Below are 12,538 nucleotides of genomic sequence, written 5' to 3' on the forward strand. Positions count from 1 at the left end.
GGAAAGATGGAACTGTTTTTTTTTATTTGTATTTTTCTTTTTCTTTTTTCATTTTGTAAAACTATAATAAATATTTTATATAAAAAAAGAGAAAATAACAGAGGCCAACCAGAGAATATTGAGAAGCAAAGCAGCTAGTAAGCTTGATCTTTATTGATCTGTTGCAACAGGGTGCTCCCCTCACACGCAGGAGAGGAGGAGGAACCCAGAAAAATGGCATGCAAGGCCTTATAAAGACTTTTGAAATTGCCACCCTGTAGATCAAGATCACCCCCAGGAACATCATACATACATCACAGAAGGGGTGTAACCACCCCTCAGATACATCACACCTACATCACAGAAAAGGCGGTCTAAAACAGAAATTTGAATATTGTTTTTCTCCTGGTGTTGTTTTTCTCCTGTCTGGCAGGTTACTTGATTGGATTGCCTGGGTAGCCTGGCCATTCTTTTGTAGTGATAAATACTTAGTTCCTGGGCCAGGTCACAGGCTCACACCCTATTCAAACACAGACAGGATTTGTGAAGGAAAAGACAATGGGGAGGCTTTTCCACTTTGACCTTGCAGAGAAAACATTTGCTCAGTTTAGGAATCAAAATGGCTTCCGGTCAGTCTTCCTGTGCTGATCTATGTACGTGCGGTTATGAAGATTACCATATATCTAAGACCTCAAAATTCCTATCACAGGACCAGCTTTGGGTATTAACAGCATACTAGCTACAAGAAGACTGCTCCCCTTCCCCAAGTTTGCCCCTCTCCTTTCTCTCTCCCCAAAACCATGATATTGCTGCCCTCCTGTCCATTTCCCTTAGCTCAGGGATCACCAGCATCCTTGAGGTCTTCCTCTGCTGCCCACAAAGGCTTTCAACCCTGTCCCCATGAGGTGTTGAGGGTGGTTGCCTTTTCTCCTGTGACAGTATCATAGAGCTCAAATGGCAAGAGTGGCACTCTTTACCACTTCCTCTTTCCCCTCCATGTTCTTTTCAAGGTGAATGTGAATTCATTTTACCCAGACCACTTGGGAAAGTGAAGCGTGTGTGTTCTTTCTTTCTGTCTCTCGGGGGGATAGGGGAGAGAAGAGATGAGAGGTGGTGGCACCCAAGGCAGTGGTGCAGAAATCCAAATGGGGCCTAAAAACACCGCCGACTTCCCCCTTATCGTTTATTATTTTCATCATTTATTAAATTTCTATATTGTACCAAGAGACGCGGGTGGTGCTGTGGGTTAAACCACAGAGCCTAGGACTTGCCGATCAGAAGGTTGGTGGCTCGAATCCCCGTGACGGGGTGAGCTCCCGTTTCTTGATCCCTTCTCCTGCCAACCTAGCAGTTCGAAAGCACATCAAAGTGCAAGTAGATAAATAGGTACCACTCCGGCAGGAAGGTAAACGGCGTTTCCATGCGCTGCTCTGGTTCTCCAGAAGCGGCTTAGTCATGCTGGCCACATGACCTGGAAGCTGTACGCCGGCTCCTTCGGCCAATAAAGTGAGATGAGCGCCGCAACCCCAGAGTCGGCCACGACTGGACCTAATGGTCAAGGGTCCCTTTACCTGGGGAACCGGGTAATCTGGGGAACCGGGTTCGCGTCTCCGCTCCTCCACATGCAGCTGCTGGGTGACCTTGGGCCAGTCATACTTCTTTGAAGTCTCTCAGCCCCACTTACCTCACAGAGTGTTTGTTGTGGGGGAGGAAGGGAAAGGAGATTGTTAGCCGCTTTGAGACTCCTGAAGGGGAGTGAAAGGCGGGATATCAAATCCAAACTCTTCTTCTTCTTCTTCTTCTTCTTCTTTACCTTTACCACTGTACTGCTCTTCATCCGATAATGACAGGGCAATTTGCAATTAAAAAAACACAAAAAATGCATGCCAGAATAACAAGCAAAAACAATACCCCTCTCCTGTTTAAAAGGCCATGGATTGTTTAATTAGCCAAAGGCCTGGGAGAAGAAGCATGTTTTGCCTGGTGCCTAAAGATATTGCAATGAAGGCACCTGGCGAGTCTCCTTGGGGAGAACATTCCACAAGTGGGGAGCCACAGCAGAAAAGGCCCGTTCTTGTGTTGCTGCCCTCTGGACCTTTTGCAGAGGACGCACACAAAGAAGGGTGTGAGATTATGATTGTAGGGTCCAGGTCGGTGCATATGGGGAACGGCAGTTCCCTTAGCTGTTCCCTGCCTTCACAGCAGCAGCCTGGGCAGCCTTTTTGTCCAGTACTGAGGGAGTAAACTCCTCTGTGGTTGCTTAGCAACTGCATCCCACCTCTCTTCCTTTCCTGGGCAGCAATGCTGGAGCTAGCTATTTAAAGGTCATAAATGACGCCAGGATCAATACACATCCTGTCCACTGTCGAATGCAGTTTGCCTCGGAATGCCAGAAATAGCAGAAGTACGGAGTGTTGGTTCTGCTTATATGAGCTTCTGGTTTGCCACTGTGATAATAGGGTGCTGGAATGGATGGGATCCAGCTAAAGGACTCCTCTTCCATTCTTCTTGCCCATTGATTTGATGAATGCAGACCTGTCGCTCATGTGCAGTCACTTATTTGTGAGTCTTGTCAGTTAGTTATGAGCGTAGCCTTTTTTTTTTTAAGTCCAGGGAAATGAGGGTGAATTATCCCAGTCATGAATCTGGTCCTCCACCATTTTGCTCCATTGGGGTGGATGCCCTGTGGATAAAGGCATGGAAGGACTGGATAATAATAATAATAATTTATTATTTATACCCCGCCCAGCTGGCTGAGTTTCCCCAGCCACTCTGGGCGGCTCCCAATCAAGTGTTAAAAACAATGCAGCATTAAATATTAAAAACTTCCCCGAACAGGGTTGCCTTCAGATGTCTTTTGAAGATAGGGTAGCTGCTTATTTCCTTCACATCTGAAGGGAGGGTGTTCCACAGGGTGGACGCCACTACCGAGAAGGCCCTCTGTCTGGTTCCTTGTAACCTCACTTCTCGCAATGAGGGAACCGCCAGAAGGCCCTCAGCGCTGGATCTCAGTGTCCGGGCTGAACGATGGGGGTGGAGACGCTCCTTCAGGTATACAGGGCCTTTGAGGCTGTTTAGGGCTTTAAAGGTCAGCACCAACACTTTGAATTGTGCTCGGAAATGTACTGGGAGCCAATGCAGATCTCTCAGGACCGGTGTTATGTGGTCCCGGCGGCCACTCCCAGTCACCAGTCTAGCTGCCGCATTCTGGATGAATTGCAGTTTCTGGGTCACCTTCAAAGGTAGCCCCACGTAGAGCGCATTGCAGTAGTCCAAGCGGGAGATAACTAGAGCATGCACCACTTTGGTGAGACAGTCCGCGGGCTGGTAGGGTCTCAGCCTGCGTACCAGGTGGAGCTGGCAGACAGCCGCCCTGGACACAGAATTACCGTATTTTTCCCTCTATAACACGCAGATTTTTTCTCCTAAAAAGGAAGGGGAAATGTCTGTGCGTGTTATTGAGCGAATGTGTGGTCCCTGGAGCCGAAAAATCAGGCAAAAATCCACTCGCGTGCATCAGGGAGGAGGGAGCTCCGTGAGAGAGGAAGCTGTTGCTTTCCTGCATTCTGCCTCAGGGTCTTACTGCCCACCCTCCTCTGTTTCGTTGCTGTGTTTGCTGAAACGGAACAAAGAGCAGGGAAAGCCCCTCCCCTCCAGGCAAGCAGAGGGGAAAGCTAATTCCTCTCTGTGCTCCGGTGCTGCTGGGGGAGAGGGAGAGAGAGGGGGGAGGGGGAGAGAGGGAGAGAGGGAGAGAGAGAGAGAGAGAGATATGGCTGGCTTGGGTGGGGGGAAACTTTTGCCTTTCTTTCCTCCCTCCCGTTAAATCCCTCTCCTGCATTCTTAGCCAGCTGCTTCTCTGCACACCCCTCTCATGTCCCTTCTTTGTTTTTCCTTCGCTCCCCACTTAAAATGTGGTTACAAAGCATAGATCCACATGGATCCTCAGGATCTTTGCATTGGGTCACCCCAAATTGACCATCAGATCACATAGCATGTCCATGGCTACAGCCTGCACCAAAAAAATCACGCACCCACTGTTGCCTGGGGTTGCAATGGTGCAAAAATGTGGTTACAAAGCATGGATCCACAGGGATTCTCAGGATCTTTGCATTGGGTCACCCCAAATTCACCATCAGATCACATAGCATGTCCATGGCTACAGCCTGCACCAAAAAATCACGCACCCACTGTTGCCTGGGGCTGCAATGGTGCAAAAATGTGGTTACAAAGCATGGATCCACAGGGATTCTCAGGATCTTTGCATTGGGTCACCCCAAATTCACCATCAGATCACATAGCATGTCCATGGCTACAGCCTGCACCAAAAAAACCACACACCCACTGTTGCCTGGGGCTGCAATGGTGCATAAATGTGGTTACAAAGCATGGATCTACAGGGATTCTCAGGATCTTTGCATTGGGTCACCCCAAATTCACCATCAGATCACATAGCATGTCCATGGCTACAGCCTGCACCAGAAAAATCACGCACCCACTGTTGCCTGGGGCTGCAATGGTGCAAAAACGTGGTTACAAAGCATGGATCCACAGGAATTCTCAGGATTTTGGCATTGGGTCACCCCAAATTCACCATCAGATCACATGTCTGTGGCCACAGCATGAAGCACAAAAATGATACATCCACTGTTTCATTCAGAATGTTTTTTCCCTTGTTTTCCTCCTCTAAAAACGATGTGCGTGTTATGGTCAGGTGCGTGTTATAGAGCAAAAAATACGGTAACCTGCGCCTCCATGGACAGCTATGAATCTAAAATGACTCCCAGGCTGTGCACCTGGTCCTTCAGGGGCACAGTTACCCCATTCAGGACCAGGGAATCCCCCACACCCGCCCGCCCCCCGTCCCCCAAAAACAGTGCTTCTGTCTCGTCAGGATTCAACCTCAATCTGTTAGCCGCCATCCATCCTCCAACTGCCTCCAGGCACTGGAGCTTTGCCATCAAGCCTTGCACTCTCCCTTGCTTCCCCAGGTGGTGACGTACCTGGCCGGGGCCGGCCTCCAGAGCTGCCCCATGCTGCTCTCCAAGGGATACCCCGACATTGGCTGGAACCCCTGTGGAGGCGAGCGTTACCTCGACTTCCTGCGCTTCACTGTCTTCGTCAACGGTGAGCTTGGCGGTGGGTGGGCTCTTAACACTGGTGGTTACACAGATAATTCAGGGTCCAGAAGAGCAAGCCCACTCTTCATCACTCGCCGACCCAGAAAACACAGCTGGCTGTATTATTTCACTCACTCTGGGGGGGGGGGGGGTCTGCCTTCCTCTGGCATCAGTGTCTTCAAAATGGCGGGTTCCCAGAATGGAGAAGTCACTGCTAAATTTGCATATAGGTACCATTGTCTTGGTGTTGCACTGGAGCAGCATCTGGTAACCTGGAGTCCCCCCAGATGTTTTAAACTGAGGACAGTTGTCCTCCAAAACATCTGGAAGGCACCAGGTTGGCAAAGCCTGCACAGGACGGCGATTGCTACAGATTTCATTAGGTGGACCCAGGGTTAATTTTAGGGGGAAACAAGTGATTGACAAAAGAGATGAGGCATGTTTATAATGCTTAGAACCCTGGCTAGCCCCAACAGATGTCACAGACCAGCCTTTCTTTCCCCCTCCAATATCCCTTCCAAGACTTCAACCAGATTCTGAACTGGCACTGGGCACACCCCACTTATTTCTAAACCTTGTGCCACAACCATAAGAAATATAATCCTTACTTTGTGGAAGCAAGTCAAAGCTGAAATAATGAAGACAGAAGAGTTTCCACCAGGTGCTTCTGTGTCAAAAATATGTGGAACTAGGGGCTGATGCCTGCTTGCTTCGCTTACCAAGCCTACCTGTGCCCTTTGCCAACCCCCCTTCCCTTACGCCCCCCATCCCTTTACACCTCCCTTCCAGTTTGTCCAAACCTCCCCTCCCAGCTCTCCCCAACTCCCTCCCCTTCATCTCACCTCTCTAGGTGGCAATGCGAATTGCAACATGACGACAGCCTTACAATTTTATGTGTATATGCAGAAACCTTCCTCCCACCCCCATGCTTCCTGTCCCCGTTCATGCAACGTTCTGCCTTCTTCCCCGCAGGTGAGAGTGTGGAAGAGAACGCCAACGTGGTGGTTCGCTTGTTGATCCGGCGCCCTGAGTGTTTTGGCCCCGCCCTACGGGGTGAAGGTGGCAATGGGCTGTTGGCTGCCATTGAGGAGGCCATCCAGATCTCGCAGGATCCTGCCCGCGACGGGCCGACGGTCAAGAAAGATCGCCGCCGTGAACTGTGCGTGAAGGGAGGGGCGAGGGCGCTTTGCATGCTGACGGGGAGGGCAGGCTCATTGAGTAATTTGGGTGGGCAGGGCATAGAGTTAACAGACCCATTCCAGGGACGCAGACCCCATCCTTGAACCAAAGGGTATGCAGCCCAGTTCATAGGAACATAGAAGCAGGCCCTATACCGAATCAGACCATTTTTGCATCTAGCTCAGTACTGCCTACACTGACTGGCAGTGGCAGTTTGGCCTGGGAACATTCCTAGCCTACCTGGAGATTGAGCATGGGACCTTATGCATGCATAGCACATGCGCAGCCACTGAACTAAAGGTCTTAGCCTGGAGGTATATACGAAGCAGGACGCGGGTGGCGCTGTGGGTTAAACCACTGAGCCTAGGACTTGCCGATCAGAAGGTCGGTGGTTCAAATCCCTGTGACAGGGTGAGCTCCCGTTGCTCAGTCCCTGCTCCTGCCAACCTAGCAGTTCGAAAGCACGTCAAAGTGCAAGTAGATAAATAGGTACCGCTCTGGTGGGAAGGTGAATGGCATTTCCATGCGCTGCTCTGGTTCTCCAGAAGCGGCTTAGTCATGCTGGCCACATGACCTGGAAGCTGTACGCCGGCTCCCTCGGCCAGTAAAGCGAGATGAGTGCTGCAACCCCAGAGCCGGCCACGACTGGACCTAATGGTCAGGGGTCCCTTTACCTTTATATACGAAGCAGCCTTATGCCTGGTCCATCTGGCTCTGTGTTGTCTACACTGACTGGCAGTGATTCTCCAGGACATTCCCAGGGATTGAAGATGCCAGGGACATTCTGCCTGCAAACAGGTGGCGGCAGCACCACTGAGCTACACCCCTTTCCAATTTAACAGCTCCTGTTAAACTGGGACAGGGTGGAAAGGATGGTGAAGGCGGAGGCAAAATTGTTCTGTTTCTCCAGGAACAGCAAGAGGAACAGAGGCTCCCTTGTTGCTCAGCGCATTGAGCAGAGGAGCAGCATGTGACCTGCTCCAGCTTATCTCTCTTGTTGGAAAGGTGCCTTGCTAGCTTCACGGATCAGCTCTTAGCACACAAGTTGAATACTTGCCTGACAAATATCCGCCTTGGTAGCTCAGTCAGTAGAGCATGAGGCTCTTAATCTCAGAGTCGTGGGTTCGAGTCCCAACACGGGGCAAAATATTCCTTAATTGTAGCGGGTTGGACTAGATGGGCCTTGTGGTCCCTCACAACTCTACAATTCTATGAGTCTGTGACGCTTTCCCAGGTGACCTCACTACAGGCCTGAATCCCTGCAGAGAGCCGTTCCAAACAACCTTCCCACCCTTCTGCACATGCTCAGCATCACTTTCTTTTTACCGTTGCCTCGCATGCTCCAAGCATTACCAAAATGGGACTAGTCTCAAGAGTCAGACCCCCTGATTTCTTGGTAAAGGGTAAAGGGACCCCTGACTATTAGGTCCAGTCGTGACCGACTCTGGGGTTGCAGCGCTCATCTCGCTTTACTGGCCGAGGGAGCCGGCGTACAGCTTCCAGGTCATGTGGCCAGCATGACTAACCCGCTTCTGGCGAACCAGAGCAGTGCGTGGAAACGCCGTTTAGCTTCCCGCCGGAGTGGTACCTATTTATCTACTTGCACTTTGATGTGCTTTAGAACTGCTAGGTTGGCAGGAGCAGGGACTGAGCAGCAGGAGCTCACCCTGCTGCGGGGATTCGAACTGCCGACCTTCTGATCAGCAAGTCCTAGGCTCTGTGGTTTAACCCACAGCACCACCTGCACCCCACTGATTTCTTAGCTCAAATCAAAAATTCCCTTCTCCGTTTCCCTCTCCACTTCACTTCCCCTCCGCCTTCAGGAGGACTGGAGCCTTGATCTGTTTGTGTGTGTGGTTTTTTTCAATGTAAAAGCTAAGAATTCGGGTTGTTGACAGTGCCACAATATTCAAAGCCAGGGGTAGGCAACCTAAGGCCCATGGGCCACAAACGGCCCATGGGGGTCATTTATCCGGCCCACAAGCCGCCCACGAACCGAACCACCCACTTGGTGAGTCCTGTGCACTGCGCTAAACCGGCACAGCGCGGCACGGGGACTCGCTTCTGCGGTGCCAGAAATCACATCTGCGCAGATGCCGACGCCAGAAATCACGCATGCGCAATCTGGCCCTCGGAGGGGTCTCCGCTGGAGTGAACTGGCCCAGGCGAGGTAAACCTTGCCGGCCCCTGTTCTAAGCTGATGGCCGTATTCTGCACTCTGCTGACATGGTGACCACTTGTCTGAGCTCTCTGGCTACAACTTCATTTTCACACACACTTCGTGAATAGTATTCATTCCTTTTCCCTACTCTCAACGTTTGTTTGTTTGTTTGTTTGTTTGTTTGTTTGTTTGTGCCCCTCCCCCCATGCTCCCCACCTTCACTGCATGAACGGCTGGTGATCCCTCTCCCCTTTTCCTACTCTCTCTCTCTCTCTTTTTCTCTCTCTACCAGATTTGGGGGAGAGGAATCCCACGAGGAGAACCGGGTGCATTTGGGCAACGCAATCATGTCCTTCTATGCCGCCCTCATCGATTTGCTGGGGCGCTGCGCCCCTGAGATGCATGTAAGCAGCACCGCTCCACTCCCTTCACTGTCTGCAATGCTAGAGATAGCCCACTTCAACCCCCCCCAAAAACCCCCACAACATTTCACCTCGCCCTGATCCCACCCACCCTCCAGCACAGTCCCCTGCTGGCTCTCAACCCCCCCCCAATCATCCTTTCTTCCAAAGTGGGCACTGGATCAGGTCCCTAACCAACTGGCTCCTCCTCATGCCTTGCCTCCTTCTATCCAAACAGCTCATCCAGGCCGGAAAAGGCGAAGCCCTCAGAATCAGGGCCATCTTGCGCTCCTTGGTGCCCCTGGAGGATCTTGTGGGGGTCATCAGTCTACCTCTGCAGATCCCATCGTTTGGCAAAGGTACGGTGGCCGGGCGGGACCTCTCCTGGTCCCGAGAACCTTCCAGGCCCTTCCGGAACCTTCCATGTGCACTTGCTGCTCCTTCCTCTGCCTGCCTTGCTTTCCCCACCCCAACCAGCTTCCGGAAGCCTAGCTTGCTCTCTCTCCTCCACCTGCTCATGTTCTTCTCTTGCCCATGCGTAGACGGCAGCGTTGTCGAGCCCAAGATGTCCGCAAGCTTTGTGCCTGACCACAAGGCACCCATGGTGTTGTTCCTGGACCGGGTCTACGGCATTGACAACCAGGACTTCCTTCTCAGCGTGCTGGAGGTGGGCTTCTTGCCTGACATGAGAGCCGCCGCCTCATTGGACACGGTGAGTGCTGGGATAGGAAGGGATGGATACTATTGGCTGGACACCACATGAGGGTCAGACTGTTGCTTGGGGGCTTCCCATTGGGGAATCTGGCTGGCCACTATGAAATCAGGATGCTGGACTTTGTTTGTGTTATGTACTGAAGTTCTCACCCTGGGCCAGCAGGGGGATACTGTAGATAGTTATGCAAATAAGGGATCGAAAGTGACGTTCAGTGATTGGATAGTTTTAGAAAATTGTTACAGTTATGTTGTACTGGAGCTCTATATAAGCAGGCTGACTGAACCCTTCAGTTCAGTTCTGTTCTGGCCTGTGAATAAACAAGAGCTGTTTGAAGAATCACTGTGTCGTCTGATATGTTCACCCACAGCTTAACAGTTTGTTTGTTTGCTTGTTTGTTTGTTTGTTTGTTTGTTTGTTTGAGTGATTATAAATTAATATACCACTTGATTGTCCAAAAGCAACAACCTCAAGGAAATCCCAGTGAAAGAACAATGGCAAGAAAAATTGATGAGTTATGCAGAATTGGCAAAGTTGACACATAAATTTCGTGAGAAGGATAATCTTGACTTCAAGGAAGATTGGGAACTTTTTACAAATTACTTAAAAAAACAAAACAAAATGCCTTGGACTCCTTGGCAGGTTTTGAATAAACACCCACAAATTTATTAATAGAATAAATGATAGATAAGGCAATGATATGTACAATTTTTAACATGCAGATAATAATATGTGCAAATAAATCAGAGAGGGGAGCTGAGGGAAGTCTCAGGTGGGGGGGAGAGGGAGGGATGGGGAGGAATAAAAAGGGGGAAAATAATTGATTATTTGGACGGATAATTTGTTCTGTTGAAATTGCTTAATAAAAAATATTTAAAAAAAACAAAACAAAAGCAACAACCTCAAAGAGGCTTACGAAAAGAATGAAACAGTGAAATTATTAAAAGCAACCATGGGAGGAGGGTTGTGGGTTGGCTGGTTGGTTTCGTTATTGCTTTTATTGTATATTTTGTGTTCTTATTTTGTATTTTCATGCTGTGGACCTCCCAGGGAGGGCGGTGGTATACAAACTTAACAAATAAACCAAATGGAACAAAAGGAATTCAAAACGTTCAAAAAATAATTCACATCATCTTCTCTATATATAACATAAATTTTCCCCATTCTTTTTGATATGTTTCATCCCCCTGATGTCGAATTTTTGCTGTTAATTTGGCTATTTCTGCGTACTCCATAACCTTGTACTGCCATTCTTCTATTGTAGGCAATTTTTGCTGTTTCCATACCTGAGCCAGCAATAACCTCACCGCCGTTGTTGTGTATAAGAACAGTTTCTGGTCATTCTTGTCAATGTCTTCTCCCACCATTCCAAACAGGAATGACTCTTGTTTTTTCAAAAACGTATACCGTATCTTTCGCTCTATAAGATGCATCAGACCACAAGACGCACCTAGTTTTTGGAGGAGGAAAACAAGAAATTTAATATTCTGAATCTCAGAAGCCAGAACAACAAGAGGGATCGCTGCGCAGCGAAAGCAGCGATCCCTCTTGCTGTTCTGGTTTCTGGGATAGCTGCGCAGCCTGCATTCGCTCCATAAGACGCACACACATTTGCCCTTACTTTTTAGGAGGGAAAAAGTGAGTCTTATAGAGCAAAAAATACGGTACTTAAAAATCTACTTTATATATAACGAAATCAGATCAATATTTTCTGCACTAAGAAATGCAAACTGACAGGCCCTTCCCCTCTCCCACGCTTCTGAATTTTTCCTTTCTCCCACCGCAGGCTGCCTTCAGCACCACGGAGATGGCGCTGGCCATGAATCGCTACCTGTGCCTGGCAGTGCTGCCGCTCATCACCAAGTGTGCCCCCCTTTTCGCCGGCACTGAGCACCGGGCCATCATGGTGGACTCCATGCTGCACACCATCTACCGGCTGTCACGGGGGCGCTCCCTCACCAAAGCGCAGCGTGATGTCATTGAAGAGTGCCTCATGGCGCTCTGCAGGTATTGAGGGGGGGGCCCTAATTTCAGGGTAGACCTTTTACGCCCTGGGTTACCGGAAGCACTGCCTTCACGTCCTTCGGGGTCCTTCTTGAATGCCCGCCCTTAAGATCAGTTAGGTAAGGTAAAGGTAAAGGGACCCCTGACCATTAGGTCCAGTCATGGCCGACTCTGGGGTTGCGGTGCTCATCTCGCTTTACTGGCTGAGGGAGCCGGCGTACAGCTTCTGGGTCATGTGGCCAGCAGGACTAAGCCGCTTCTGGCGAACAAGAGCAGCGCACGGAAATGCCATTTACCTTCCCGCCGGAGTGGTACCTATTTATCTACTTGCACTTTGAGGTGCTTTCGAACTGCTAGGTTGGCAGGAGCAGGGACTGAGTAACAGGAGCTCACCCCGTCATGGGGATTCGAACCGCTGACCTTCTGATCGGCAAGTCCTAGGCTCTGTGGTTTAACCCACAGCGCCACCCGCATCCCAAGATCAGTTAGGTAGGTGAATGCAAATGATGGCAGGGACTTCTCAGGGTGGCCCCAAAACTATGGAACACCATACCAACAGGTCAACAACTTGCCTCTTCAACTCTGGAAGTTGGGCAGACCTTGAATTCCTTCTTCGTCATGGCTGCTTCTTGTATTAATCTGCACACATATGTTGTGTTCTCCCACGACCCTGGGGTTAGACTCCCCTTCTTTGCGGAATGAGACTGGGGATTCAGATTGGGAGGAGGAATTCAGAGGAGGAAGCACTTGCACAAAAGGAGCTCATAGAGCCAGTGTAGTGTAGTGGTTAAAAGCGGTGGACTCGTAATCTGGTGAACTGTTTTCGATTCCCCGCTCCTCCACATGCAGCTGCTGGGTGACCTTGGGCCAGTCACACTTCTCTGAAGTCTCTCAGCCCCACTCACCTCACAGAGTGTTTGTTGTGGGGGAGGAAGGGAAAGGAGAATGTTAGCCGCTTTGAGACTCCTACGGGTAGTGATAAAGC

General features: G+C 50.0%; 1 protein-coding gene across 16 annotated transcripts in view; it reads left to right on the forward strand.

Moving 5' to 3' along the window:
• RYR1 (ryanodine receptor 1) overlaps positions 1 to 12,538 on the forward strand; it is a 207,866-nt gene that overhangs the window by 108,890 nt on the left and 86,438 nt on the right. For all 16 annotated transcript variants that reach the window (XM_053401808.1, XM_053401813.1, XM_053401815.1 and 13 more), the window contains 6 exons: positions 4,968 to 5,103; positions 6,069 to 6,255; positions 8,729 to 8,840; positions 9,076 to 9,196; positions 9,380 to 9,549; positions 11,336 to 11,556. In XM_053401808.1, the coding sequence (XP_053257783.1) occupies positions 4,968 to 5,103; positions 6,069 to 6,255; positions 8,729 to 8,840; positions 9,076 to 9,196; positions 9,380 to 9,549; positions 11,336 to 11,556 (947 nt within the window). The remainder of the gene's footprint in view (positions 1 to 4,967; positions 5,104 to 6,068; positions 6,256 to 8,728; positions 8,841 to 9,075; positions 9,197 to 9,379; positions 9,550 to 11,335; positions 11,557 to 12,538) is intronic.

This window comes from Podarcis raffonei, chromosome 8, assembly GCF_027172205.1.
Source record: "Podarcis raffonei isolate rPodRaf1 chromosome 8, rPodRaf1.pri, whole genome shotgun sequence".
NCBI classification, from domain to species: domain Eukaryota; kingdom Metazoa; phylum Chordata; class Lepidosauria; order Squamata; family Lacertidae; genus Podarcis; species Podarcis raffonei.